The sequence below is a fragment of the Lissotriton helveticus genome, chromosome 2_2 (genome assembly GCF_964261635.1).
Source record: "Lissotriton helveticus chromosome 2_2, aLisHel1.1, whole genome shotgun sequence".
Classification (NCBI taxonomy): domain Eukaryota; kingdom Metazoa; phylum Chordata; class Amphibia; order Caudata; family Salamandridae; genus Lissotriton; species Lissotriton helveticus.
Window position 1 is genome coordinate 521,122,314 of NC_136060.1, and position 25,097 is coordinate 521,147,410.

At 48.1% G+C, this 25,097-nt stretch overlaps 1 protein-coding gene across 1 annotated transcript in view; it reads left to right on the forward strand.

Moving 5' to 3' along the window:
- Positions 1-25,097, forward strand: part of LOC144821697 (uncharacterized) — a 108,542-nt gene that overhangs the window by 65,886 nt on the left and 17,559 nt on the right. Inside the window, exon 5 of the mRNA XM_078678915.1 lies at positions 5,446-5,568. Within this exon, the coding sequence (XP_078535041.1) occupies positions 5,446-5,568 (123 nt within the window). The remainder of the gene's footprint in view (positions 1-5,445; positions 5,569-25,097) is intronic.

A 25,097-nucleotide genomic window follows, 5' to 3' on the forward strand; every position in this document is an offset into this window, starting at 1 on the left:
TCCGCACTACCGATCCTTCGCTGTCTGCAAAGAGAAAGAATATTCCTATTCTTCGTTGTTTGCAAGCAGGGAATGTCTCAAAGAACCAAATACCCAAATAACCAAATGACCAAATAACCAAATAACCAAAGAACCAAAGAACCAAAGAGTGCAATACTAGTATTCAATCCAAACAATTCCAAGACAATCAATCAATCAATCAAATAACAGTTGTTTTTCACGACCTTACCCGGACCGTATGGACAGTTCTTCGCCTTCCCCTTCCAGCACCCGATCGTCCTCTTACTCCAATTTTACCGCGGCACTCCTGTGGGATCCCAGTCAGGACCGGAGGTCACTTGAGAGAGGTCCGTTCCGAACCGGTGAAGCTCAGTTGATCGGCAGCCAGACGAGGGTCTTTTTCGGGCAGGTGCACTCCGACCGTTTAGATGTTTACTCCGTCGTTAGGACCTCCCTACCGAACCCACGTGTCGCTGATGGGCCCCACGTTGGGACGCTAATTGTGGAAAACGCAGCCAATCTCTAACGAATAACAAGGCTGCCTGGCGCAAGACGCCTCTAATTCCCTTCAATATTAGTTACCAAAATAAAGAGGCAGGCGCTGAACTGGAAGGCAAGAACAGGTTTATTACTCCAGAGAACACATCAACTCGGACACGCAGAATTTCTTTGGGAGGTGTTCTAACCACATCTCCGCTGCTTGGTCTTTTATATACATTTTGCATCAGTTTATTGGTGGTCAAACATCCTCGGAATTCCCGCCCCCAGCAAGTTCCCACACAGACTCAACAGTTATCGTCCCCCACCCCAGACCTAACAGATGATCGCTATCTTGCAGCTGGACATTCCGACAGGATCTGACAATGTGTGGGATCGGTCAGTTCTGAGGGTTCGCGCTGTTGATTAGATCAGGCTTCTTTGTTAGTGCAACAAGTCCTGCCGTGCGGGGGTAATAAACTATGTCCGCAGGGGTCGGTTAGTGCCTGGGACTGGATTGAGCATCCAGGTGCGGTCAGGAAGGTTATCAGAAGGTGTTGCTCGTGTGCGGAGGATGAAAGGACAAATGGGTTTAAGGCGGAAAGTGGCTCAGAGGCTTTGTCATGATTACAATGTTTTATGACCCCAGTACATTGGTTCAGGCTTAGTCAGAGCACTGGGGGATAATGGCGAGGTCAGGGTGAGACATAGGTGACCAGCATTGAATGAAATGGCTGTGATGTCTAAAATGGTTGCTGCTTACACGCACGCAGAGGCCCTCGCTAAGCAAGATGGCGCCGACAATGTTTCACGATCTTCACTTTGCTCTCAACAGTGGCTGTGGTGAACATAAATGAACGCGCTTATGTATACCTAAGGTTTATCGATTTTAACAAGGTGAGCTGGACACGAGGACCGTCACAAGCGGAGCTTGCACAAGGAACTGCTCCCATGTGCCCCTACTTTCTTTTACTGTGTACCAACGGACAGACCCACTCATATACTCATGTGTCTACTCACAGACCCACTCATGCACCCACTCACACTTCCATTCAAGCACTCATTCCCCCGCTCACAGCCCTTCTGAGAGACTTACACACATATTCAGACTCACTTAGAGACAAACTCACACACACACATGCATCCACTCAGAGACTCACACACCCACTCACAGACCCACTGAGACACTCAAGGAAGGACTCTGAAGACTTTGCAACACAGGAGATGGGTTTCCAAGCTTCCCAGAGGCCGATCTGTGCTCTCAGCAAACCTGAGATCCAAGGCCCTCATGGGGACCCTGCAACCTGAACCCCTGGACACCGTAACCATTTGCAGCTGCATATGCTTCCTGGTGATCCCTGGCGCTGTGCATTGGGCTACTTGTAGTCCAGACCCCGAGCAGTGATTCCACTGAAGATTACTGGCCTACACTCTATGAGTGACCTGTAGGCTGGTATTTAGTGATTCCTCTTGAGGTATCTTCGCGATCCCTTGTCCGTCAACTTGTGTGTCCCTAAGAAGGGTACTGTAACTCTGAATGAGCTTACCTGGTTGCTCCAGATGTGCCCTGAATCTCCATCGCTTGGGAGTCACCTGGACCTTGTTAGTCCATCCCAAAGCCTTCTTACTCACACAGTGTGGGTACTGTTGCCAAGGCTTGTTGGTCTCCGATCCGGACACCGGCCCCCCAGCGCTCGACATCCTTTTTGGGACAGCTCACCTGCCGACTCTGGTTGTCATCAATGTCTCCTGGTCCCAGTGGCAGCAGAGTCAAGCTTTACATCATCGCACCTGAAACACCCAACATTGGTGGGCATTGGTCTATCGTGCCCCTGGTCACCCCGAAGTGACCCAGACTCTGTCCTCTCTGCTTTCAGGTTCTTCACATCTCCGATCCAGACTTGGATCACACCAGGCACTTTTCTTCTCCAAGGCATCAGCACTTTGCAGCAAGTCGCCATTGAAAACAGCAACGATTCCCAACACCATTTGGCACCTATTCACCCGGCTTCCCTGGTGAGGTAACAGGAGTACTCCAGTGCTCACATGGGTGCTGGCCTTAGAACCTTCTAAGTCTAAAAGGGTTTTCTCCAAGTCCTCTCTGAAGTGTCCTTAATCTTTAAAATTCTAACTGCGACTTTCCCATAGGATTGTACAGCGCTCGTGGCTGTGTTCTCACACTGCAGGCATCCCTTGCGGATCCCTTCTGTCACTACCTTGGGTGGTTCCTTGGGGTCCCAGCGATTCTACGTGCTCGAGACACTGTGTCTAGTCAATCGTGGTTCTTATACCACTTAATTAATATATGGTTTGGTCTCCCTCTGGGGCCCGTTCAATATTGTGCTATTTACTGAAGCTCTATCGTGTTGATATTGTGTATATTGTCCTCTAATCTCATATATATATATATACCTTGTGTGGTTCCCCTTTCATTTGGTCATTCAAGAGGTTATAATCTGGTAAACCAATCTGCTTTACACTCCTTCAAGACTTAGCCTGAAGACTGCTCTCCATAGCTACCACTAGGATAGCTTTCAATAAAGGTTGTCTTAAACCTATCATCAATAAGGGTTGTTTGGACTGGTGCAAGGTGCCCACTATAACTAGTCGACAGCATATGCCAGGTCAACTTCTCACAGTAGGCACTCCTCAAGTCAATCCTTGAAAAGTATTTACTGTCAAACAACATCAGAATCTGTTCATTTATATTTGGCAAAGGAAAGCAAATCCAAGACTGTTCTTGTTCAGGCTACGCAAGTCAACACAAAACCTTAGAGACCCATCCGCTTTCTTTGCAATCACAAATGACGATAACTATTCTGTGGCCTCACCATTTCTCTGACTTTGTCCACAATCATCATATGCGAAATTTCCTTCACTTTTACTCTCACAGCCACAGGTACCTTCCTCACCACATGTTTAATTGGTAATGCACCTTTCTTGAGGTTAATCTGATGCACATATTCCTTGGCCTCTCCCAACCTATTGTTGAAAACCACCTTAAATTGATTTAAAATCTCTTCCAAGCTCTTGTCTTTTACGAGCATCACATAGTTGTCGGCCAGTAGATTTCCAACTATGTGCAGAATGTACTAGTTAAACATTCCTAGAATAGGCGGACCCTCAGCCGCCACGTACACCTTTCCCTTGGTCTTCCGAAAACCGAAGTTGATCAATGCTGCATGATAACCAATGACTCTTATGTGTGCCCCCATGGTACCCTTTTAGAATTACAACTGTGGATTACAGTTCTACCTTAGGCCAACATACTGTCATACCTGTTTAGGTATTATGGTGTACAATGAACCTGAATTCACAATCAAAGAAACAACTTTGTCAGTCACGTCAAAATTTGCTTTTCAACAGATTTTCCTTTTCAACCCATCGTCAACCTTCACTGACCTCACCAGCTACCATTAGCACTCTGTGTTCAGGTACATCATCATCCGCAAAGCAATATTTTTGCTGGAAGCTTTACACATACGTGCAAAATGTTCTTCTTTTCCACACTTGCAGAAGTCTTCATATTGATATAGACGCACAATAACAAGAGTGTTGAGCTGGAGCTGGAGTGTAGAGTTTAGCAACATGCCAAAGATCTCTTTAGGTACATATTAAATAGCCTCCAATGCTTTCTACCTTCAAGAGGGACCTCAAAAGGATGACTGTCATTACATCGCATAGAAATACCACGCATGCCATTACAACGCGGGTATTAGTACGCGATGTCAATGACATCGCATGTCATTACATCGCATACTTTTACCACGAGTATGCCTTTACCACGCATGCCATTACAACGCAAAGGCATGCGTGGTAATGAAATACTCGTAGTAAAAGTTTGCAAGGTAAGTGACATCCCTACACCTACACAACACACTACTCCCACCCATACACTACCCCTAACCTAAAATCACTACCACACTACAACACTACCCTCACTACTTCCACCCCTACACTACCCTAAACCCTAAAACACTACAACACTACCCACACTACTCCCACCCCTACACTACCCTAAACCCTAAAACACTACTACACTACAACACTACCCACACTACTCCCACCCCTACACTACCTTAAACCCTAAAACACTACAACACTACAGTAAACACTAAAACACTACACTACGCAAACACTACTACATTACCCTAAACCCTAAAACACTACACTACACTACACAAACATTACAACACTACTTTTACACTACCCTAAACCCTACAAAAGTAACACCCACCCCAAGCTCAAACCCCTTTACCACTCTCGTCTCCAGCATCACGGTCTCTGCTCCCAGTTCCTGCTTCTTCCTTCCTGCTTGGTGCATGTCATTGTGAGGAAACAGCCTAAGTTTCGTCACAACGACTTGGATAGCCGCCGCCATTACTCATTACATCTCATGCGTTGTAAAAGCACATGCAATGTAATGGTATGAGTGGTTTTTACTATGCATTGTAACATCACATGCGTTATAACGTGTGGTAATACCCGCGTTGTAATGGCTGTTCCCCCCTCAAAAGAGCCATGACATCCTCAGACACAGTACGCTTCAGTTAAAGACAGACCATGCTGGATGTTTCTCTCACGTGCACTGTTAACTCACTGACACTTCCAGTGTTTACTACTGCACTCTGCTGTAAAGCGCTTTGCCTCCCCTCTCGGGGTGTGAGCACATTATAGCAAGATCTAAAATAAATAAGTGATGCTGCTACTGTCTGAGCACGGACAAGATGCCCTGTCGCCCATTGCATGACTTGCTGTCAGATTGTCAGCTGTAGTTACTTTAACAAGACTATCTCTCCTCACCTATCACTAGGAAGCTGATACCTCTCCCTTCTCATTCTGAAGATGACCTGACCGTGGCACTGACATGGACTATGTCCATTCGAGACAGATACTTTAGTGTCTGAACCTTCTCTACACTGTGTAAATTACCCGCGTCACTGATATGACCCCTTCTCTCCTGTATAGATCCTGGCTGTGATCATTGAGCTGCAGCACCTTCGAAAAGCCTACGAAGCGGCCCTGAGGTGCTCCTCTCATCCCGAGGACAGTCGCGCCAAAGGCTGGGTGTCGCGAGTTGCATTGATAAAGGTGGGTGCGTAAGTGACAGAAGATGAACACTGACCGGTGTCTGTGGGGTTGGAAGAGTGTCCTGCTTCAAGAGAGAGTTATTTATTAGATACAACCTTTTGTATGAGCTCTGGATCTTGCAGATTCGTTTTCATCCTTGGAAATCCAGCACTGCAGAAACCGAGAGGAAAAACAAGAGACTGGATGAGTCCTGAGATCTTGAGGTCTCTGTGTCCAGTTCCCAGAAGGTACAGAAATGTACCTTTTCCCTATTTCTTTCACTCTTTGGATAGATTGTAAATTTAAATCCGTATTTGTAAAGCGCAAACTACGCACCCTTACGGGTCTCCAGGCGCTGGGGGCCGTTGTGGAAATTAAGTGAGCTATTGCCCAGAGTCACAGGGTGCTGAGCTGAGCTGCCACCTCAGCCGGGAATTGGATCGTGAACCCTGCGCTCTGAAGTCAGCTGCCCTGGATGCTGCGCCACACCTCTCCAGATGCAGATCTTTGGGGGATTCTGAACAGTCGCTTAGAGTACTTATGAGAATCTAATCGGTCAAAGCTTTGCATGAGTACCATTAGAGCATCACATTTACTCCTGCAGACTGTCTGGTAGTTTTGGATGAATGAATATGGGGATCAATAAACTTTCAGAGGGTTGAATGGACGGACATATGGATGGATGAATACATGGATGAACAGATGATTGAATGGATGAACAAACGGATGAATGGACAAATGATTGGAGGGATGGATGAGTGTATAGCCAAGCGGAGGAATAGATAGATGGGTGTGGGTCAACGGCCTTTACTCCTCCTGGGAATCACCTTTGTGAGTGATGGGATGTCAGTAAATTAAAGATGGATGTTTCCTCATTCATGTAGTATATTTATTCTTGGGATTGGATGGTGAGGTACAGCATTCAAGTAGAAATGTAGTCTGGTAAGAAACCCACCGGGAGCAGATAACCTCCTACTCAGCCTCCAGGTAACTGATAAATCGCTTGAACAGCAACAGGTAGAGTCATGGATGACATCACAGAGACATGACATAGACAAGCAGACACTAACACTAAGAAGGGACAAAGGGCCGGATGTAGGTCGGTCGGTAACGGCCGAAAATCGGTATTTTCGGCCGTTACCGACCGGTATTCACGAAATGGTATGTAGGGCCACATATTTTACAGATTCGGTAAATTTACTGATCGGTAAATTTACCGAATCTGTAAAATACCGAATCGGTATTTTTTACCTATTCGGTAAATTTGATATGTAGGTGGGACTCTTCTGAGTCCCACAACCCTTACCGAATCGGTATTTTACCATCAAATATATTTGATGGTAAAATACCGATTCCGGTGTGCATGCACATGTGTGCATGCACACCTGTGCCATATGACAGGTAGACCTGCCCTTAGGGCAGGTATGCCTGCCACATGGCACCCGAGCCTCTTTTGGGGGTGCCAGAGGGTGTCAAAGTGACACCCCCTGCACCCTTGTGGAATTCGGTATTTACCAATTCGGTAAATACCGAATCGGTAATGCCCATTCATTCCTATGGGCTTCAAAGCCCATAGGAATGAATGGGCATTACCGGTCGGTATTTACCGAATCGGTAAATACAGATTTTTTACCGATTCGGTAAAAGGAACATCTGGATGTTCCTACATGTCCCCATTCTTATTTACCGATTCTTAATTACCGAATCGGTAAAATTCGGTAATTTAGAATCAGTAACTGAGTCCTACCTACATCTGGCCCAAAGAGGGAGGAAGAGCAGGATGTAACACAGTCTCCACTGTCTGGTTCATGAATGGCATCTCTGTGATGATTACATCTCTGCAACACTTCTTATTTTTACCAACAGATGTGCTTAAATGTTGGATAATCAGGGGGCGTGGCCAACAGCATGGCCGGGTAGGACGTGCCTCTGTGAAGCTCCCAATGAACTGCACTAAATCCGACATATATTGCATCTAAACTTCCCAAAAAAAAACGGCAAATTAACGACTGGACCAGACGCTGTACCTGCGGAGCTAGGGGTTTCGAGAAATCCTGTTGGCGGCGTGCGGAAATCGGCCGCGGAACATCTGTTAGCGCGAAAACCCCTCCACTAAGATGGCGGCCGGACACATCCCTACGGCCAGGGAGCAACTCTATCCCGGAATCGGAGCCTGCTGCCCAACCGAGGCGCGTGAGGAAGGCTCCGCTGGCTGCGGAGAGGCCCCCCCCCCGTGGAGTGTTGCCGAAAGTGCTGGGGCGGACTGTAACAGCGGGTGTCGGGAGGGCCCCCGGCTACGACCTGGAACCTTGCCTGAGCCCTGCTTCGGAAGTGCGGAAGCCGCGGGGGGCCGCCGCCATGGGGAGAGTCGAGGCCTGCGGCCCTGGAGGGGCGAAAGGGGCGGGGACGCCCGGTGGGATCTGCCGGCGGGCCCTCCTCGACCGGCCACGAGACATCGCCTGCGGCACTGGGAACTGCTCCCGCGAGGTCCGGTGCGGGCCTGAGGGAGCTCCTCTGAGGGTGGCGACTCCAGGGCAGGGAGCCACAACATCGGGAGTCTGGTGGACTGCGAAGCACCAGCAACAGACGGTGAGTGTTCGGCGGCCTGCCCGCCTACACCGACGGCAGACCTGGCTTTAGCTCCGGCACACGACCACTGAGAATCCTGGCCTGGGGCAACATAGACTGAGCGAGACGGCCGGGCGAGGGGCACGCTGGGGAGGACGCCCCCCCGGGCAGAGGCCTCGGTGCGCTCCACTTCGGGGGATATCTTGCGGCGGTAACTGCAGCCTTGGAGCCCCGGCCCCCTCTGCCTTACGACCCCCCGGGGAGAGATGCCAACCATACGGGGCGCGCCAGAGGGCAAACACTGAGTGCCTGAGAGCCCCCACAAACGACCACCAAGAGACTGTGAACCATCATTGCTGCCACGGGGTGCACCCCACTAGAGCCATAAGGGCTGGACTTCTTGGTGGAATTCCTTCATCACTGACACATAGGAAGGGAGTTTGCTCTCGGCTGTGAGATCTGGCGAGTGGTGGGGCCTCACCGCCAAGACATACTGGACACACGCTTGCCGACACGGTCCCTTATCCTCCCCGACCACCCTTTTTCTCCTCCTGAAGACGCCCGCTGGACTGGACGAGATACGGGCGAGCCCCCCCCTAAAGCACTCCTGACCAGTGCTGGGAGATGAGATGGGGAAGAGAGACACGGTGGCGAAAACGGCACGACAGGAAACCATTGATAACTATGCCACGGCCCGTGCGCAGAAGGATACGATCTCAGCGGCGACCGGCACGCGCACCGACACCGCCATGCTTCTGGAGGCGATCCAAGCCTCTAGGACGGACATACAGGACTCTAGAGCAGCATAGGAAGTCAAAATAGGCGAGGTGGGTTCAGAGGTTCTATTCCTGCGCCAAGACTTTCGGAACCTAAAGGAGAGGGTGACGACGGCAGAGACCCATATTGGTGAAGCAGAGGATTCCCGCCTCCACTCTCCGAAAAGATATGGCGGAACTCCAAGCATCACACAGGCAACTGCTATGGAGGGTGGACGATGCGGAAAACAGTGCGAGACGCAACAACCTACACTTCGTGGGTTTTAGAGAAGGAATCGAGGGGACGAATGTGGCAGCCTACTTACACTCCTGGCTCACGACAACCTTACCGCAGGCTGCATTCTCGGACTGTTTCGTCATTGAAAGGGCACACAGGGCTCTGCTGGTGAAGCCTCCGGAGGGAGCGCGACCGCGACCGATCATCGCACGTTTTCTTAATTTTGCAGACAGAGACCTCATATTTAGAGAAGCCAGAAGGAAGGGTGAAATTTGACTGGATAACACGAACATCATGATCTTCCCAGATTACAGCCAAGATGTACAGAAACAAAGACGCTCTTATGACTCAGTGAAAGCAAAATTGCGCGATCTACACATATCATATATGCTGATCTTCCCGGCGAAATTGAAAGTAATTTTCAAAGGCAAGACGCATTTCTTCAATCGACCGGAGGAGGCTTGGCACTGGTTAGAAGAACGCCTGCTCTTGCGGGAGGCCGAGGAAGAGGGACGCAGGATACGATCTGAAATGGCAGCCGCCAGTTTCCGGAGAAGCCCTCCTAAGACCCAAAGGTCCCAGGTGCCGAGGTCCAGAAGGCACTCGCACACGTCCCCGTACCCTGATCCCTCCGTGTCGGGACGTGGGGTGCTGAATCTAACAACGCCTGCAGAGAAATCAGAGGCACCGGGATCCAGGTTCAGTTGCCTGGTGAACCACACTGGATCGGAGGCGGACGACAACATGGGTGGCCATATATCAGATGGAGAAGAACTGACAGAACAATCCTTACACCCTCTAGTCACAGCAATCCGAGAGCTGGAGCAGGGAGCGTCCGGTACGCCAGAGGATCCGGACATTGAGACACAAGATTCACATTCCTGATGAAGAATGGAACTGATATCCGCACCAGCAGCACATCGCTATGGGGGCACGCAAGTTACAACCACTTACCCCCATTTGCTTAGACACGTCCTACTTTTGTTGGCTTATTGGGCTCCTGTTTCTGTTTGCTTTGTACGGGGAGCTCTGTGCTTTCACTTGCTTGATAGTCAGGATACGGAGAGCTCCCTGGTCTGCTCAGATAGAGCCTTAAGGATAGCTTAGTTGGGGTCTTTTATTGGGAGGGCGACAGACCTTCACCTCCTGAAAGTCCAGTAGGTTACCTGTTATACTGATGGAATGGAAGGGGGGAAAGGTGGGGAGGGGGCGGGGGAAGTTGTGGGTTGTTGCAATGTTCAGTTGGGGAGAGTGGGTTGGAGGGAGGGGGAAACAGTCAGAATAATGCAGTCATGTACCTCAGTGCTCCACATTAGGCATCTACACCAGAGACCGACCACACTGAAGTATCCACGTTTCGAATGGCGAGTGATGTAGCGGCGTTACTTGCGGACGATAGGGGGGTTAGTGTCCTGTCTTGGAATGTAAACGGGCTGGGCTCTAAGATTAAAAGAGGATTAGTGAACTCCTACCTTAAAAGACTAGACCCGGATATAACCCTCCTGCAGGAAACCCATCTCAAAGGAACTAACTGTGCCTTCATAGCCAGGGGTCGCCACAAAGTTCTGGCCCACGCGGGCTACACGACTGATTCGAGAGTGTTGGACCCGGCCTCGTGGCGTGGTCCCATCTCTCCCGCCTAGCGGGCCCTGGACAACATCAACCCTTATTCTACAGCCGGAAGGCTACACCCGCCAAACTGCACGAGAGCCGCCACCCCTGGCGATCCCCGGCTCTCCCCCTCGGGAGCCCAGCAACCCCGGCTCACCCCACTCTGCGGACCCGACCCCGATTCCAGCCCACCATTTTGAGGCCCGACTCCATCTTGGACCCCACACGTCCGAACCACGTGACCCCGGCCCGGCCTCGGTCACAGCCCCAGCGAAGCCCAGACATCGAGGCACCAAGATCCAACCAGGTGGTAAAGTGGCCACTTGACAGATCCAGGAAGAGGGGAGTTTCGATGGGCCTCCAGCCGTTCCCGGACGCCTAGTTTCGATCGCCCTCCGGCCTCCCTGGGCACTGGCTCCACCCCCCTGCTGGGTGTCTGGACCCTCTCATCCCGGCCCCTCTGACCCCCAGGCGCGAGGGTCCGGACATCAAAGGACACCAGACCTATATCTGGGGCAGCTCTGGGATAGGTAGGCAGTTGTATCCTGGAGTCGAGAGCCCTGCTGACCCTGTCACGGCTGACCCCGAGAAGAACTCACTACTTGGAACCCTGTACCCTTGGAGTCCTGCTGGCGCTGCCGCGGCCCAACCTCGCTGAAACCATCTTTGGAGCCCTGCTGGCGCTGCCGCGGCCCAACCTCGCTGAAACCATCTCCGGAGCCTGCTGGCGCTGCCGCAGCCCAACCTCGCTGAAACCATCTCCAGAGCCTGCTGGCGCTGCCGCGGCCCAACCTTGCAGAACCCCCCGGCTCGAGGATTGAGAGCTGAGCGTAGGGTATCCCCGTGCTAGACTGATATTAAGACTGTCCCGCTACCCTTCCCCCCCTTGTTACCGAGACTCTGAGGATCCCTCGATCCTGTGTATATATTACCGAAGGAACTGAACCATTAATGCTGATAAAGATTCTAAAAAGTATCCTCTTGTGTGATGTTCCTTTGTAGTGTGTGAATACTCTGCTGTGACGATTCTGGGAGAGGGCCCTCGCTCAGGAGGCCTCTCGGTGGCGCTCGGTCAACTCCGTAAGGAGAGGTGGGTCTCGGGGTGGTCAGTCAGACATCTTCTGCCTCCCCAGGGACCGCCTTTGTAACAGAGAGGGGTAGCTATCATTATAAAGAAAACAACCTCATTCTGTACTACACGCACCTGGATAGACCCTTTGGGGAATTATGCTGGGGTCCAGGGGACATGGAATAGACGCACATAAACGATCATCTCAGTATATGCACCACTCAAGTTGCAGGCAAACACGCTCAAGACTCTTGCTCACATACTCCTGGATACGGCTGACACCATTCAAATCTTAGGAGGAGATTTCAATGACGTAATGGACATAGGGAAGGACCGGTCAGGGATAGCGGCTAGGGGAGGAAATCAGACCACCCTATCCCAACAGATTGCCAATATAGGGCTCACGGATGTCTGGAGATGGTTGCACCCCACTCAGACGGCCTACTCATACTACTCAGGAGTACATAAGGTATTCTCGAGATTAGACTATATATTCATGTCTAGACAGTACTTGACAGTGGACGACACTGCAGACTATAATGCGAGGGGCATCTCCGACCATTCCCCACTGTTAGTAAGGGTGGGACGAACTCGGGATACTGTGGGGGCCACCTGGCGCCTCGCAGCCTGGGGTCTTCAAAACACGACTATCCTGAGAGGCCTGAGAGCAGATATAAAGGTCTATGTTGCTGAAAATGAGGGAACAGTCGAGTCAGGGGTCACCTTCTGGGAAGCCCTGAAGCCGGTGATGCGGGATAGAATACAAAGTAGAATGGGGGAGGATAGAAGAAAACTCCAATCAGAGGTCACTGGACTGGAACGGACTATCCTGGACCTGGAGAGGGAATACCAGAGTTCGAAAAACGCTGAGACTCTTAGACGATTGATTGATACTCAGAAACAATATAGAGAACTGTTGACTAATGAGGCTAGAACTCAATCCCTAGCCACCCTCCATCGCCTCTATGACGTGGGGGACAAGTCAGGCAAACTACTAGCGTGGCTCAGTAAAAAGGAGCGCGCGGCTAGATGGGTGGATCACATTAGAAATGCAGATGGGATGCTTGTTAGTTCCGATGCACAAATTGCTGAGACATTTGCTACACACTATGAACTCTTCTATGCAGCCAGGGATTTGGGGACATGTGAGGAAGCTCTACAATATATGGCACAGACGGACCTGCCCCTGTTGTCTCCTGAGGCCCTCAGGCATTGGAGGCTGATATTACAGTAGATGACATATCTGGAGCCTTAGCCAGATTGAGACCGGGTAAAACACCGGGACCGAACGGTTACCCGGCGGAGTTTTTTAAGTGTACAGCGGACCTTTTGGTTCGCCACTTGAAGGGTCTCTTCACGGGGTCCTATCAGGAGGGAAGGCTTCCCCCAGACCTCTCCCTGGCGACAATCGTCCCAATACATAGAGGGTAAACCGCGAGAGGATTGTGGGTCCTACCGCCCCATTTCCCTCCTGAACACGGAGGTGAAACTCCTAGCGACTATCTTGGCGCTCCGCCTGAGGTCGGTGATCCCAGACCTTGTACATCTGGACCAAACGGGTTTTCTGCCAGACAGAGCAACTAGACTGAACCTTCGACGTACTGTGGAAAAGTAAATTTTGCCATGTTCTGTGTCCCTACGTGTTCTCCATCTTATGTTATGTGTGCATGATTAATATGCATATGTATTCCCCATGTTCGATTAAAGACGCAATTATAGTTGTGTCCATCTCTAGTATGCCAGTTTCCAGTTCTCGTGAATACTACGAATATCAGGCCTATGTAAAGCTACGTTGCCACGTTTCCCAGTGTGCACGTTATTCCATTGTAAAGTCCCCGTTTCTAGGCCTCAAAAGGGCCTGGACACCAGATTCAGCTCCTGTCTCCTGAGCCCTCGCTGAGGAGCGATACAGCCCCCACCTGTATTCCTGACCCTTCACTTACTTCCTGCCTCACAGTGCCCGGTTCAGCCTGGCTCTGCCTACGAGTCTGCCAAGAGTATGTTATGATTCTAGTTATCAGTCCAGTCCTCCTTTTCTGCATTCCTAAGCTACTGAATCGCATCAATAGTTTCCGTCATTGTCTAGCCTTTACGTCTCCATGTAAGAGAAATACTGTATTTATGGTCATTTAATATTCTTCATCACGCACTACATGTAGAATAATGTATGCACCAGTCTTAGAGTCTGTTAGCCTTTACCCCGATAACTTTTGGATTCTATCAACATGTTCTCTAAACATCAGATACTAGATAGTTGTTTAGGCACATGTCGCCCTGACTCTCCAGACTTCAGTCTCTGCTCCTAGCACAGAGTTCATAGCCCCCAGCTTCTCCTAGTAACACGTCATTGTCAGTTTGCGCGCACCATTAGGTTAGAGGTCCCAGCTCCTTAGGTAGCCCCCTCCATGTTTCCGCCCCATTTATGACATATTCTGTTACGTTTACATCACATGTCTATGTACACGCCTCTTGTTACACCTACTTTCACCCTTATCTTTCGCGACTGCTATTGACCACACCCACTGCTCCGCCTACTGTATTCATTGTAATGCAACTGTTTTAGTATATATGCTTGTGTACTGTTATTAAATGTTAGCGCGCTCATCCCAGATCCAGCCCCGGCAGCTGCCGGGCCACGCCAGTTCATTCCCTGTCCCCCCTGCAGGGCCCTGCCATCCTATTCCTATGCAGGTTGTCCTGTTCCTGTCCTTTATGCTGTATTAAACCTGCAAACTCCTACTACCTCGAATCTTGACTCTTATTTATTGAGCTATCTGTTATTGCTATGTCCAGTAAAACCTAGATCCGGTATTATTTATTTATATACCACATAATGGCGCCCGAACAGGAACTTGCCCATTCCCCATGCGCCGGTGAAGCCACGCCGGCCCCCTGACCCTCTGCAGCCGTGACGGAACCATACCGTGCACGTGCAGATATTTCTGCTTCAAGTATCCTTCAGGCCCACGGAGGAGACGGAGGTGGCGGTCCAGCATCCAGACGAGGCGGTGGAGGAACGCGGCGAGTCCCGACCAGAGCCCAAGCCGAGAGTCCAAGGTCCGAGGTATCCGGAGGCCCACCCGTAACAGAAGTCCGAAGTTCGTCCGTCCGGCGTCGAAGCAGTCCAGTCCAGTCCGAGGCCTTCCGTTCTTGCTGCCCGGTGAGTACCGTTGCTGGGGTAGTATCTAGACAGGGTCAATCTAAGTGTCTCTGGTCCGTGGGGTTTGGTGGTACACATATCCCAAAACGAAGTGTCCACTTCGGTGGATGCGGGTCCTGACGTGTCTCTTTATGAGACCGGTGAGTTTCGTACTGTTTTAGCAGTGCATCTAGTCTCTGTTCTAGTCAGTTCTGTTCTCGAGAAAATTCATGTATTCTGTTTTCCGTATTCCAGGTAATATTCTGTTCGAACTGTTATTCTAAATGTTCTTCATGTATTTTAATGTCGTGGTATGAATGTGGAGTAATTATCGTGTTCATTGTGTATTGTAATTACGTATTGTGTCCAGATTACAGTTCAGTCATGCCTTTATTCTCGAAACTACGTCAGTTAAAAACTAGAAAAGGTCTGCTAGAAGCAGCAGTTCCTGTCCCGCCTAGGGACAGTCCAGGTCATTTTATGTATCAGAAGCATGGCATAAGTGCCATATTGTATCTAGATTTATGGGTAGAATATACCAAACAGTTAGAAGAAAAGTATAGATGGCCCGTATCGGGTACATGGGATGCCGAGTGCATCATGCGAGTAGAAGAAGCATTATGGAAAAAGAAAGCCAGACAGTCACAAAAAGATGCCATCGAGTTATGGCGCAAAGAATCTCATAAACGAACCGAAAAAGAAATCAGAAAGTCAGAATTAAGTAAAGAATCCTTAGAACGAGCCCAAGAAAGGGAATTAATCGAGATAGGTGAACGAGTCAAAATCGAACAGTCAGATAGACAGAGGCATGCCCTCATTAAGGGTATGTATCCTCTTCTTGCCGAGGGCTTGCCAAAAGCGACCCCGGAGGCATCCAGTAATTTTCCGCCACCATTAGTTCCGACCAAGCTACGTCACAAACCGACCGCAGCTGATATTTTCATCTCGTCCTACTTGGACGACACAGTTCCAGAATATGCAAATCCTGTTCCGCCAGTCCCTGTAAATCAGGCAATTCCTGCTCCTCCAGACACCGGAGTACCTGTTACGGTACCCCCGGTCCAGCCTACATTACAATTTCCCACTCTGCCAGCACGAAGAGTGTCAGTCGACGATTCCAGTTTAGGGGCCGCAGGAGGAGGTCCTCCTGGTACCCCGCCACCACACCAACGTTTAACGTTAGTCGAGTTACATGAATGTGCGTTACAGCGTACGCCCAAATATAAGTCCGTTGCAGATATCCGACGAGCTCTTACTGAATGCCGCTATGATCCAGTCGCAGGTGATGATAGTACAGTTATATATTCCATCCGTGTAAGACGGGTGACCGGGTATTTGGACACCCTACCGAATATGAAAGAAGATCTAGACAGAATATATCGTTTCATCCGTACAGGGGATGATCCAGAAAGTATTGGCGAAGCTATGTCTCAAAGGAAAGCTGAAATCCAGCTCATGATATTAAAGTTTCTGATTAATTGTTTAATAAGGGAACAAGATTACCCGACTAAAGATCCGGCCGAAATGAGAATCCTGACAAGGTGGAGTGATAATATAGCCGAGGGTAAGCACAGAACTATCAGTAGTATAGAGAGTATGTACAAGAAAATTCGTAAGGAAATAATAAGGTTACACGAACAACGTAAAGCAGCACAAGTAAGCGAGAAAGAGAATGACTCTCCTACGGAAGAGGTAGAGGACGAGAATCCCGCCAGAATAGCGTATGTAGGAAAATCTAGATTTCCAGACCGCCATTTACGCCTAGAACACAAGTTAGTTTTTCATCATCCAGCACCAGAACAAGGTTCTCTAGAACAAGTATTTCAAGCTACCGATCATATTCTGAAATCACGAATCGGTTATAGTGAGTTAAGTACTATGCATGAACAAGAACTAGTCCGATCAGCAGTCCGATGGATTACTGATTCTACCACTTTTCCAGATGAAATAGTGGCACAAATGTTCCTGAAATTGCCCCCAGCCGAGCAACGACTGGTGGGTATGTATATGATCCAGCACCTCATCACATTGTATGAGGGTCAACATTCTGATCCAGGTCCGTTACACGATGTCCTGAACGAGTTACTCCAGTATAGATGGAAAGGTTTAGGTACCGATTTAATTAGTGTCATTTTAGAACAGCGTCACAAATATAGTATGTTTTTGAACCCGCATTTTGTTCATGTCTCACCCCCAGAAAGTAAACCGTTTTACATAGATAGACAGAACCCGTTACGAGAAGTACACCCAGTCAGGACAGCAGGTGGTGAAATGCAACGAGTGTTTGTTTACACCCCGATTACAAAGATGGAACTCTTAGAAATGAAGAAATTAATTCCTTGTCATGACAAAGATCCAGCAGGGTTCCACCGGGAATTAAAAGACATGCTCCGTATGGGAGAATATACGTATCCAGATATTATTAAAATGTTAAAAGTCCTGTTGCCCGCAGGGGTATACGAGAAACTCAAGGAAAAAGATTGGGAGGTGGGAGAGAAAAAGATCGATTGGGCAGTCCTAGAAGCTGAAGATAAGATACGCGTACCAGGTACCGGTCTTGGAGATAAATGTAAAGAATTACCAGAACTGTTGATACAAGTTTTGCCCAGATTATTAGCAACTAGAAAGGAAGACTGGGATGCAATCTCAGCCTGTAAACAGAAACAAGATGAAGACACTAGTGATTTTTATTCTAGATTTGAAAAATGTTTTATTATAAACAGTGGCCTCAAGACAAGTAGCGAGTCATACCCTCATCTTTTTGTTACTAAATTAGTCGAGAATTCAAGTCCACAAGTTAAGAATCGAGTTTTGAAAGTCGAAAGTACATGGCAAGCTAGTACCCCGTCCCAGATGTTACAGATGCTCCAGTACCACCAGAATAGAATCAGAGAAGAGCAAGAACACGAGAGAAAACGTATGAAAGACACGAAAATGAAAGTACTAGTTGCACAATCTGTTCCACAAGACAGTCAGAAGAGGGGTCCGAATCAAGCCAGTCATCCTGCAGCTCCCGTTAAAGGGACATGCAATTATTGTAAACAGCCAGGTCATTTTATAAACAGTGTGCAGTCCTGAAACATAATATAGCTACCGGTAAGACTAAAGAAAGACCACGTCCGCCTAGACAAGAACAAGTTTCACAGACTTCTCAGCCACAGAATGCACAACAGACAGTTACAGCACCGCAGCCTATTGCTGCAACACAGCATGTTACACAGCAGATGTACCAGTATGCACAGTCCGAGTATCCAGAGTATCAACCATATTCATGAAACAGCCTAGAGAGGGAGGTAGGCTTGCCTCTCATCGAGATTCCTGTAGATCAAGAAGGTCCCTATGTTCATAGTCAGGTACTAGGGAAAGACAGAAAGTTTCTGATTGATACAGGGGCAAGTAGGACCACCATCAGTCACGCCGAAGTTCCAGGGGCTCCGCTCTCAGGCTCTAGAAATGTTTCCCTTGGATTTTCAGGAAAGCCTATTGTAAACGAGATATCTAAGCCAGTTACTCTAGAAGTAGGTCCATTGTCCCGCACTACTGATTTGTTACTTACAAAGTCATGCCCAGAAAATTTGTTAGGCATTAAGACACTGAAAGAATTAGGTGCAGTTATTTGCTGTTCCCCAGAGGGAATACGCTTGTTCCTACGTGACTTCAAGGGTCACTATGTATTACGAGATTTTGATCCGAGATTGTCTAATGTCCCGCAGCATCTATGGGCGCAAGGTCCAACTGATGTAGGTTTTATGCAAATCACACCCCATCGTGTGACTCTCAAGCCAGGTGTAGTCCTGCCACGAATCAGACAGTACAGACTGCCACCTGAGGCTGTAGCAGCCTTATCCAAAATTATTGACGAGCTCATGGCTCAAGGAGTAGTTGTAGAAACTGACTCCAATGTATGTAATTCTCCGATTATTCCCGTCATGAAACGTACTGATCCCAATGCACCCCCAGTATATCGATTAGTAATTGACCTTCGGGAACTCAATAAATGTATTATTCCCCAGTACCCAGTTGTCCCAGATATTTCTTCCCTATTGACAGCCATTGATTCCGAAGCCTCATTTTTTACAGTCATAGACCTCAAGAACGCGTTTTTCAGTGTCCCCATTCATCCAGACAGCCAGTTTCTTTTCGGATTTTGTTTAAATGGAAGAAGCTATATGTTCACACGAGCTCCTCAAGGTTTCACAGAAAGTCCTAGTATTTACAGTCAAGCACTTAAGAGACAACTAGACAATATTCACATGCCAACTGACACTGCCCTGCTCCAGTATGTCGATGATCTACTGATCACAGCCCGTTCTGAACGTGCTTGCGAGCGAGCATCACTTACAGTCTTGTATTTCCTTGCCGAGATGGGGCACAAGGTGTCCCCTTCGAAGCTTCAATTCTGTGTACAGCAAGTGATCTACTTAGGCCACTTACTGTCCAAGTGGGGTAGGCAGTTGACACCAGACCGTATCCAGTTAATAGCGAGTCTTCCTCAGCCCAAGACACAGAAGGAGGTACGTGCTTTTATCGGCCTTACTTCTTATTGCAGACAATGGATTCCTCAGTATGCATTTCTAGCCAAGCCACTGATACAGTTAACGACACAGGAGGCAGCCGTATCGACTGTCCTCCCTTGGTCATCTGAACATACACTTAGTTTCAATGAGTTAAAGAAAGCTTTATGCCAAGCTCCAGTTCTAGCTACACCGAACTATAGTAAGCCTTTTACACTTTTCGTCACAGAACGTGAAGGTACAGCATTATCTGTTCTCACACAAGATCAAGCAGGACAATACAAGCCCTGTGCTTATTTTTCGAGCACATTAGATCCAGTAGCCCAGGCTCTGCCTGCGTGCCTCAAGTCAGTTGCAGCCACAGCACTAGCTATCAGACAAAGTGATTCCATAGTATTAGGACATTCCTTGACAGTACAAGTTCCACACTCCGTGGAAGTTCTTTTAAACCGAACACAAACTCAGCACTTGACAATTGCACGTTTAACAGGTTATGAATTGACACTGTTCCAGCCACACATAGAAATCAGACGCTGCAACGTTTTAAACCCTGCTACACTGTTACCGTCAGTTAATTCGAATCCGGCCACACACGACTGTGTGGAAGTAGTTAACATTATGACTAAGCCAAGACAAGATCTGACAGATATTCCATTACCAGATCCCGACCTGACACTTTATGTGGATGGTTCATGTATGAGAACGAGTACAGGAGAACTAGTAGCCGCGTATGCAGTGACTACTGACACTGAAGTTATTGAAACACACCGTATTGACACCCTGTCTGCTCAAGCAGCAGAGCTAGTTGCTCTGACACAAGCCTGCATACACGCTAAGAACCTGAAAGTTAATGTTTACACAGATTCACACTACGCATTTGGAGTTGTACACGACTTCGGAGTGCTCTGGCAGGAGAGAGGTTTCATGACTTCTCATGGAACCAAGATTCAGCATGGTCTCCTTATTCAAGCTCTGTTAGATGCCATACATTTACCGACATCTATTGCTATCATGAAGTGCAAAGCACATACGAAAGTTACAGACATTATTTCTCAAGGTAACGATCTAGCAGATCGCACAGCCAAGCTTACAGCACAGACTCCAGACATTTCAGTTAATCCGACACAGACACATACTCCAGATCCGACTACATGTATGACAGTTAAGGACCCTACTCAAGATGTCATAGATATCCAGTTACATGCTACTCCCGATGAAATCAAGAAATGGTCCGAACAAGGAGGGGTCCAGACAGATCAGGGATGGGTAACGAAGGGTAGAGCCACATGGTTTCTCCCCGACTCTATGGTCCAAGTCATTATTAATACCGCACATAGTCCAGCACATTTAGGAGAAAAAGCTATGTTAGACAGTATCCAGAACATTTGGTTCAACAAGCATTTACGAGCTGCAGCCAAGCAGAAAGTCCGTACCTGTATGATATGTTGCCAGTTTAATCCAGGTAAAAGTGTCCCGGTGGAACAAGGTGGATTTCAGCCCCCTGACCACCCTTTTGAAGTCCTCCAGATGGATTATATTCAGATGGAGCGATGTCGAGGTTTCAAGTATGTCCTTGTAGTTGTATGCGCTTTGTCCAGGTGGACAGAGGCATATCCAGTCCCAGATTACACAGCCGCGACCACTGCAAAGCAGTTGGTTCGTGAATTCTTCCCCCGTTATGGACTCCCTAGAGTCGTATATTCTGATAACGGCCAGCCATTCTCATCTGAGCTCATGAAACACGTTTCCCTTTTGTTAGGGTACCAGTGGAAGTTCCATTGTGTACGCCATCCAGAAGCAGCCGGTCTCGTAGAGAGACATAATCAGACCCTGAAAATCCGTATTGCCAAGATTTGTAAAGAGAAAGGTGTGGACTGGCTAGTAGCTCTGCCAGTTGCTTTATTTTATATGCGCATGGTCGCACATTCCAGATCAGGTCTGTCCCCGTACGAGGTCGTATTCGGCCGCCCCCCTAACATGTGGGGTACACCTAGACCCCGAAGTATTACCGATGTTTCAAGTAATATGCTGACAGATTACCTAGCTTCCTTGATGTCTGCCCTCAACTCTTGTCGTTCACAGGTTGCTGTCGCATTTCCAGACAATACCGAGGTGGCACCGCATGAAATCGTTCCCGGATGCATGGTTCTTGTCCGGAACTTTGATCGTTCAAGTCCGCTGGAGCCCCGCTGGAAAGAACCCAGACAGGTCCTCCTGGCCACCCGTACTGCCGTCAAGCTGGAAGGCAGGAAGGGCTGGGTCCATTTGTCACATGTGAAGAAGTTTTATGGATTGAAGCCTGTTTCTAAGAACATTTCCGAGGATTTAAAGGACTGCCAAAGTACTATTCTTAAGGACTGTCCCGCAAAAGACAATGATATTGAACCCTCCCTGTTAGAGAAAACTCCGCAACAGGAGTATAAGCTCAAATTAAGGTCTAGTAAAATAAGTCAGCCAGTTTGATTGTCTAAGTCCTCCCCTAGGTGAAACGGTTAGACCGGTTTCTGACATGTATAAAATAGACCCCCATAGTGAGAGAGTTAGTCAAAACTCAATCCGATGTATCGTTTTTCTAAGTTTCATATTGTTTTTCAGCCTTATGTTTACCTGCACCAGTTATGCTTTTTATTTGTATTTTCCAGTTTCTCATGTAAACAAGTCTTCTATTGTTACAGTAGAGCACACGTTTAGTGATCTGCCTCCTCATGAACTCTCATATCGTCTTGCTATGCGTAATAATTCCTTTATCCGCATGTTACATTATTCACACCAGACCAGCAATGCCACTAATTGTTGGGTGTGTGGTCGACTCCCCCCTTTCCAGACACCGAAGGGAGTTCTGCCACTCTTTCCTTATCCATTTTCACATAATGGTTCGTGTGGAGCATGGTCCACGTTAACGTCATCCTCAACAGATATGTCTTTTCTTAACAGTACATGTTTTCCAGACAAGCAAGGTCTTCCCCACAGAATAGGGTTAGATCTAGAAAATGAAGTTTATAATTTAGGTAATTATTCTTCGAATTTTATGGTCCTGAATGTTCAGTCTGATACTACTCCAGACTTACCTGCTATTTCAGTACTACCAGTTAAAGGCGAATTATGTGTCCGAAATAATGGTTCCATACACGTAGGACATAGTGATTGTACTACTATTGTCAAGTATAGTGACAGTAGGAAATCTGTTTTCAAAGCTTCACGTCATTCTTATTTTGTTTGTGGTCAGACCGCATATGTTCGTCTGCCCCTCGATTGGGAGGGAACCTGTTACATTGCCTTCCTACTGCCACCAGTTTTCCTAGCCCCATCTGATTATCACAGAAACACACATCTAGTACACATTAGACATAAAAGGGAGATCGAGTCCCCAATTGTCGATTATACTGAAACTGCTCTAGAACAGTATACAGATTTCAATAAAGGTTTCTTCTTCTTTATAGGACCTGTCCAGAATAGTAAGTTAATCCGTAGACTGACCAGAACCCTCGAAGCAGTAGTGAATGAGACTGCCTCTGCTCTAGGTAACTTGACCGAAGAGCAATCTGCTATGAGATTTGTCGTGCTCCAGAATCGTCTCGTCCTTGACGTCATACTGGCCGATAGGGGCGGGGCTTGTAGAGTCATCGGATCTAGTTGCTGCATTTTCATTCCTAATAACGCGCCGTCTGTTTATTCAGCTATAACCAGACTCCATAAAATTGCCCATATGTTACACCAAGATCCAGGCACCTGGACATGGTCCGGTTGGTTCTGGAATATAATTTCCGCCTGGGGATGGAAAGTATTGTCCTTTCTAGGTATTGCAGTAGCGATCATATTCAGTTGCTGCCTCTGTATACAATGTGGCCCTGCGATTTGTGGCATTTGTGCTACCTCTTGTATTCCTAGTCCCAAGTCCCGTTCTAAATCCAGTTCCAAGAAAATTCGAGACGAGCAAATGATACTGTATGAAATGATAGATGGTATCATGAATATTGATGTTTCCTGATGGAAACGTAGTGACAAGGAGGGAATGTGGAAAAGTAAATTTTGCCATGTTCTGTGTCCCTACGTGTTCTCCATCTTATGTTATGTGTGCATGATTAATATGCATATGTATTCCCCATGTTCGATTAAAGACGCAATTATAGTTGTGTCCATCTCTAGTATGCCAGTTTCCAGTTCTCGTGAATACTACGAATATCAGGCCTATGTAAAGCTACGTTGCCACGTTTCCCAGTGTGCACGTTATTCCATTGTAAAGTCCCCGTTTCTAGGCCTCAAAAGGGCCTGGACACCAGATTCAGCTCCTGTCTCCTGAGCCCTCGCTGAGGAGCGATACAGCCCCCACCTGTATTTCTGACCCTTCACTTACTTCCTGCCTCACAGTGCCCGGTTCAGCCTGGCTCTGCCTACGAGTCTGCCAAGAGTATGTTATGATTCTAGTTATCAGTCCAGTCCTCCTTCTCTGCATTCCTAAGCTACTGAATCGCATCAATAGTTTCCGTCATTGTCTAGCCTTTACGTCTCCATGTAAGAGAAATACTGTATTTATGGTCATTTAATATTCTTCATCACGCACTACATGTAGAATAATGTATGCACCAGTCTTAGAGTCTGTTAACCTTTACCCCGATAACTTTTGGATTCTATCAACATGTTCTCTAAACATCAGATACTAGATAGTTGTTTAGGCACATGTCGCCCTGACTCTCCAGACTTCAGTCTCTGCTCCTAGCACAGAGTTCATAGCCCCCAGCTTCTCCTAGTAACACGTCATTGTCAGTTTGCGCGCACCATTAGGTTAGAGGTCCCGGCTCCTTAGGTAGCCCCCTCCATGTTTCCGCCCCATTTATGACATATTCTGTTACGTTTACATCACATGTCTATGTACACGCCTCTTGTTACACCTACTTTCACCCTTATCTTTCGCGACTGCTATTGACCACACCCACTGCTCCGCCTACTGTATTCATTGTAATGCAACTGTTTTAGTATATATGCTTGTGTACTGTTATTAAATGTTAGCGCGCTCATCCCAGATCCAGCCCCGGCAGCTGCCGGGCCACGCCAGTTCATTCCCTGTCCCCCCTGCAGGGCCCTGCCATCCTATTCCTATGCAGGTTGTCCTGTCCTGTCCTTTATGCTGTATTAAACCTGCAAACTCCTACTACCTCGAATCTTGACTCTTATTTATTGAGCTATCTGTTATTGTTATGTCCAGTAAAACCTAGATCCGGTATTATTTATTTATATACCACAGTACCCACAATTGGCTACAGGAAGTGCGGGGAAGAGAAAAACCACACTGGTTTCTCTCCCTTGACGCTGAGAAAGCCTTCAACGCGGTTCACTGGCCATTTCTGAAGGCTGTTTTGCAATAGTTTGGTTTCGGCCCTAAGTTCCAGAGGTGGGTCCAGCTCCTCTACACTGCGCCGAGAGCCAGGGTGAGGGTGAATGGGAGGCTGTCACGTGAATTCCAGATCCAGAGAGGGACCCGTCTGGGCTGCCCTCTGTCCCCCCATCTCTTTGCACTCACTATTGAGATACTTGCAGCGAGGATCCGACAAAATACAGGCATCTCCGGTTTTCGGAGAACTGACGCGGACCCCGCATAAGAAAAGATATCCCTCTACGCGGATGATATACTCCTGTATATTACAAATCCGGAGACCAC